Source organism: Phyllobates terribilis, unplaced genomic scaffold (genome assembly GCF_046119375.1).
Source record: "Phyllobates terribilis strain yellow unplaced genomic scaffold, ASM4611937v1 Scaffold_12__6_contigs__length_324123572, whole genome shotgun sequence".
NCBI lineage: Eukaryota > Metazoa > Chordata > Amphibia > Anura > Dendrobatidae > Phyllobates > Phyllobates terribilis.
Genome location: NW_027362772.1, coordinates 292700886 through 292706766, shown reverse-complemented (window position 1 = coordinate 292706766; position 5881 = coordinate 292700886). Strand labels below are relative to the sequence as shown.

Genomic DNA, 5881 nt, shown 5'->3' with positions numbered 1-5881 from the left:
GTTCTTCCAGAACTGTGCTGGCTATTTTAGATGTTTTTTAGCAGAGTCCAGTACAGCCTTTTTATTCTTGATGCTTATGAGTGGCTTGCACCGTGCAGTGAACCCTCTGTATTTACTTTCATGCAGTCTTCTCTTTATGGTAGATTTGGATATTGATACGCCTACCTCCTGAAGAGTGTTGTTCACTTGGTTGGCTGTTGTGAAGTGGTTTCTCTTCACCATGGAGATTAATCTGCGATCATCCACCACTGTTGTCTTCCGTGGGCACCCAGGTCTTTTTGCATTGATGACTTCACCAGTGCTTTCTTTCTTTCTCAGGATGTACAAAACTGTAGATTTTGCCACTCCTAATATTGTAGCAATTTCTCGGATGTTTTTTTTCTGTTTTTGCAGCTTAAGGATGGCTTGTTTCACCTGCATGGAGAGCTCCTTTGACCGCATGTTTACTTCACAGCAAAACCTTCCAAATGCAAGCACCACACCTCAAATCAACTCCAGGCCTTTTATCTGCTTAATTGAGAGTGACATAACGAAGGGATTGCCCACACCTGTCCATGAAATAGCCTTGGAGTCAATTGTCCAATTACTTTTGGCCTTTTTAAAAACAGGGTGGCACATGTTTAGGAGCTGAAACTCCTAAACCCTTCATCCAATTTTAATGTGGATACCCTCAAATGAAAGCTGAAAGTCTGAACTTCAACTGCATCTGAATTGTTTTGTCTAAAATTCATTGAGGTAATGTCTAGAACCAAAATTAGAAAAATGTTGTCTCTCTCCAAATATATATGGATCTAACTGTACTTTCTTTATTTATTATCACCTGGTTAACTCAGCGGGAAATAAGTAAGAAAAGATACATACTAGTAAACCAATAAAAATCCCTCTGTAAAAGTTTTTGTAAGATTTCTAATGAGAAATTTTAAAGAAGCACTCCCATCAAAGTTTGTATCCTCTTAATATATTGCAGCCCTCATATTATACAGCACTGTGAACTTACAATTGCTCATTTTACCTTTCTACCCAGCTAATTCTTCTCTTTTCTCTGCTATATGTGGAAACAGGAAATGTTTTGTCCCTGCATTTAGCTTCACCCTCTTCAACTTCTGACCCAGCTGCTCCCTCCACCCCCCTGTCCAGTACTTTTGCAGTGATTCATAAAGAGAAAATTGACCTCCTGTTTCTACATAGAGCTTAGAAGGATTCATCTAGTAAGTTTTTAATCACGTGATATTGTAGCCCTAATGGAAAAGAGAAGAATTAGCTGGGTAGAAAGGCAAAATGAGCTATTTTAAGTAGACAGTGCCATATAATATGATGACTGTAATATATTAAGTGGATAAAAATTTTGATGGGAGTGCTTCTTTCCGGAATCCTTTCCAAATGCCTTATCTGATTTATCTGAGAAATGATGCTCTAGAAATTATCTGGTAAGAAAGCCATCAACACGGTAGAGCTTATACGTGCTGGAATCCATCGTCTAATCTTGAATCACAGACAAAGTGACTCCTTGTAAACTTGTTCTCTGGGTTTTTATATAATCACCTGGAATTGACTTGGAAAGAGTGTTAATGAGAACAAATTATGAGAATAAATTAACTTTATTAAGCAAATAGTTTTTATTGTTAAAAATATCAATAAGAGAAAATATCTAGAAACTTCTTTATTAATCAATCTATAGCTTCAAAAATGGAGTTATACTTTGATGTATTATAATATAATTTGCATTACTAGTATAATTTTCATAATTCAAGTATTTTAACTCCTTCACGACCTTGGGATTTTTTTCTATTTTTGCATTTTCGTTCATGTGCCTGAAAAGATGCAGGCTTAGCGCCGGAGCCCGTATCAAGTGCCGGGATATGACCTTTGACATACCTTTACGTTATAGGTTGTGAAAGGGTTAAAGGCTGAATATGAAAATAATATACCCTCTCAGATCTCTAGTGCAAAATACTTTTAGTACAATAGAGTCTATTTATGCAATTAATGATATTTGCTATTAATTGTATAGAGAAATTAAATCACAAAGTAAATTCATTAAAGGTTTTTATATTTTTTCTAAGCTTTACACACAAATTTAACTTAGGATAACTCTACTTAGGCTTGTGAGCTAAAATGAATATAGTACTTTTATAGTCCATAAGGTCACTCTCAGCTGTTTTCTTCTTAACCTTCCAATAGTCAATGATAAAACCTTCTCCAACCAGAGCCTTCCTGACAAAATCTTCATCATATCTGAAAAGATGGAACTTCTCTTTTGAGATAGTGTAATATGTTGCATCTAATACCCCAATTAAAATAATGTGTCCTCCAGGTTTCAGCAATCCTGAGAACTTCCTGAGATATCCCATATAGTCATTTTGATCTTTACTTATAGAATCCAGGAGCCAAGCACTGATGATACAATCTGCTGGTGGTAAGACGATCGGATCCATCATATTTTCTTTCCCCAGGTCAACTTTTGCAACATGTTGCAATGCTAGTCTCATTTTCTCTTCTTTCTCCTGCAACAGGTCACTGAAACAAAAGGAAAAAATAAGAAAAATAATTGCCCCAGTCGCTATCAATAGACCTGGCTTTGCTGTATTTTGTCTTCCAGTACAGGTAGAAGGACCTGATTCAACCAAGACATGAGTTTTAAGATACCCTAAGGATGTGAATATTGATCTCAGATGACAAATGTAGATTTTGTACTGCCTTTTATTAAGTATGATCAGAAATAGAGAGCAGAAAAGATTTCATCTTGGATTGACGTAGGATTTCAATTGAGCAAGAAAAATTTGCATCATTATTGAAAGCTTAAGGGCTTATACAGGAGTCTGTGGATTTTACTAGTTTATAGAATAAAACCCTATTGTCCTCCTGTCTTTTTTCTACTACTTTTGACTTAGACTCAATGATAGCTGGAGATTAGTCTGGAGACCATGTGGGCAAAGCTATGAAAAGGTGTTCACGAGAACACTGGTTCTACTCCTAAGATTATGGTGTCATAATGTACAGGACTCAACCTCTCTAGTGTGGTATAGTGTTGGACTAATAGCTCAGTGATACATTGATTTTGTCAAGGAACCAGTGGAACGGCCATTTCTCAAAAAGTACCACAAGAGCCATATTTCAACACAGCTAACTGATATCTCTCTAAATATTTGGACAAATACTTCACCTTTCTCCTTCTATGTCAGCATGAAGTTTTGCGGCATGGCCCCAATCAAATGCTCCTGTACGTTCATCCACCCATCTTTTCAGCTCCATGATGCATCTGTCAGTAACCTTCAGCACGATGATGTTTGTGAAAAACTCACAGGCCGCATATAAGTGATGAACCATGGAACCAACACTGAGGTCAATCAAGATGTCTCCTTTAATATGACCTGAAGAAAAAAAGCCTGAGTATGGAAAATCTGAAATGTTAAACCGTCATAGATTTTGTAATTGTGGCCATTTAAATATATTCCGTAATTTTTGTTATTCAGGACAAAACCGGTTGTCCACTGAGAGAGGTCCATGTAACACATGTGATATCAGTAACTCATGGATCTTTTTGATAAGAAGAGTGAAACAAAAATGGGGTGCACCGAATTGTATAAGGTAGATACAGTACTAGACCCACCTGACAGTATCATATAGGGGGTCACAAGATAAGCAACTGTGGCATCAGAATCAGGCAATGCAGCATCAGAAAATTACCTAATTTTTATATAAGACTCATATTCTTATTCTATTGTGATTTTTTCTTATTCCAAAACCTTGCAAATTTGAACAACCACAGCTCGAGATCAAGTTTTTCCAATTTATCTATTTTCTTGTTTAAAGTAATTTCATTTAAGTGCTGAAAAAAAGTCCAGTTCAGGGTGGCGGACGGTTATAGAGTTAGACACAAGGTGATTCTGATAATAGGATGCTGTTGTCGTTTTATCAATGACAAATACTCCATAATAAAAGTATGATAAAAATAAATAATGATAGACAAATACATACCCTCTGAGAACGTTTTTTTAAGATTTTCCATGGGAAATATCATGAAATCCTCTCCAAAGGCCATTTCAGGATTATCTGACAAATAATGCTCAAGATGTTGTCTGGAATCAAAACCATGTTCATGATAGATCTTATAGGTCCTGGAATCCATTGTGTAATCTTGTATCACAGACGAGGAGGCTCTTTCTACACCGAAGCTCAACATCCTTATATAATCAGCATGAATCAATTTGCAAAGAGGATTAGTATATATATATTAAAATATCATAAGTTATTACTTACATGAGACTGTCATGGGAACATGGATTAGCATAAATTCAAATAAAACAAATATATAAAACCTTATTTCATTGCTAAAGGAACAATAGAAAAAAAAAATCAGCAGGTAATTGTTTAGTTATCAGTCTGTAATGAATTCTAAAAAAGAGCATGTGATCTATCATACTATGTAATCTGGTAAAAATGATATTTTATAGTTTACTTTTCTCATTTTTTAACTCGTTTTATTACCTTTTTACTTTTACTTCAACAAAGGTGGCAGCACAGGGGCTCAGTGGTTCCTGGGTTTAAATCCTACAAAGGACAACATCTGCATGGATTTGTATGTTCCTCATGTTTGCGTGGATTTCTTCCAGGTGTGTTAGTTTTCTCACACACTCCAAAGACATATTGATAGGGAATTTCAATTGTGAGCCCAAATGACGACAGTGATGTTTGTAAAGGATTGTCTGCTGTCTCTAACATAATTTCCTCCTTCTATTTCAATCTGAATCTCTCTAAACCTGAACTTATCATGTTTACTCAATCCACTAAAATACCTTTACCAAATATTACAATAGCAATGAGTGTTTCAACCATAGCTTCCAAGCACCACACTTACTGTCTTGGTGTCATATATGACACAGAATGTTCCTTTATTCCCTATAGCCTATCACTAGTGATAGGCGAACCTGTGGATGTTGGGGTCTGGTGGGGTCGGCCAAACAGCTAAAAAAAAAGTTTGCATCGGGTACCAGAATGGTACTCAAACTCAAACCAGAACTTGGACCCCATTCATATGAATGGTGGGCTTAAACATCCATGGTTTCCCATGCTGTCATCTGCGTGACAGCACGGGAAATATGGGCTTTGATCAGCGCTAAAATTGGTACCGTCAGTCAGGGAGCTGAGGGATCACTCTGTCAGATAATTGTGACTGTGACCAGCGGTAAAAAGCTTACCGCAGGTCACAGACATCAGCAGATGAGAGAGTTCTACTCCTATGAGTATACGCTTGCTGATGCAAGAGAAGGCACCGCTAATGGGAGTATGCATCTATGCTCCAAGTAAAAAAAAAAAAAAATATATTGAAATAAAAGTAAAAAAGCATTATACTCACCTTAACGCCTAATCCCCGATGCCCTTGTCACCTGTAAAACAGAAAAAATAATAAACCACAATAATACTCACCTGTCCACTGTGAAAACAATCCATACTGTCCCACACATCTTTATCAGATAGATATCACAATACAATTCTAAAAAGGTGCCGCAAGGAGGATGGGACGTGGATAGAAGGCCAAAAAAAAATACATATGCAATGGATGAAATACAAGGGTGTACTGTATATACTGTATGTAAGAGTAGAAGGATATCAGCCTGCCAATATATTACCTCTACTTAGCACCAATTAATAAATCCCTTAATAGTCCACATGCTATGCTAATTAAATGGCTAACCAGCATAGTGAGTTATAAATAAAGGTATCACCTTTTACTGTAAAGTTTGTTGCAGCCATAAAATGGAGACCAGAACAACATCCCTACTCTCCAAAGCATGTTTCGCCTAGCTTCTTCCAGGGGTGTGTCCTAATTTTAGACCTCAGCAAATGCACATTAGGGTGTGTCATGGAAACCCCTCTTTAG

The 5881-nt window shown here is 36.6% G+C and overlaps 1 protein-coding gene across 2 annotated transcripts; it reads right to left on the bottom strand.

Moving 5' to 3' along the window:
* Positions 1-1592: 1592 nt before the first annotated feature.
* LOC141172723 (nicotinamide N-methyltransferase-like) lies at positions 1593-4221 on the bottom strand. 2 transcript variants are annotated; one of them, XM_073657190.1, is made up of 3 exons: positions 3979-4221; positions 3164-3371; positions 1593-2517 (listed from the first exon to the last, which is right to left on the bottom strand). In XM_073657190.1, the coding sequence occupies exons 1-3, from the start codon at positions 4181-4183 to the stop codon at positions 2094-2096; spliced, it is 837 nt and encodes a 278-aa protein (XP_073513291.1). In that variant the 5' UTR covers positions 4184-4221; the 3' UTR covers positions 1593-2093. The 2 variants fall into 2 exon arrangements, with proteins under 2 accessions (XP_073513291.1, XP_073513290.1); XM_073657189.1 differs by having other exon boundaries at positions 3164-3386; positions 3979-4220.
* Between the last annotated feature and the right edge of the window lie 1660 nt (positions 4222-5881).

What these genes read in the sequence shown, in the direction of transcription:
- LOC141172723 (XM_073657189.1), bottom strand. Translation starts at nt 4,183, where the DNA reads ATGTTGAGCTTCGGTGTAGAAAGAGCCTCCTCGTCTGTGATACAAGAT. An exon ending in TAAAAAAACGTTCTCAGAGG is followed by an intron (nt 3,387 to 3,978) that starts GTATGTATTTGT and finishes TTCCATACTCAG; the next exon opens with GCTTTTTTTCTTCAGGTCAT. An exon ending in GCTGACATAGAAGGAGAAAG is followed by an intron (nt 2,518 to 3,163) that starts GTGAAGTATTTG and finishes CTTTTGTTTCAG; the next exon opens with TGACCTGTTGCAGGAGAAAG.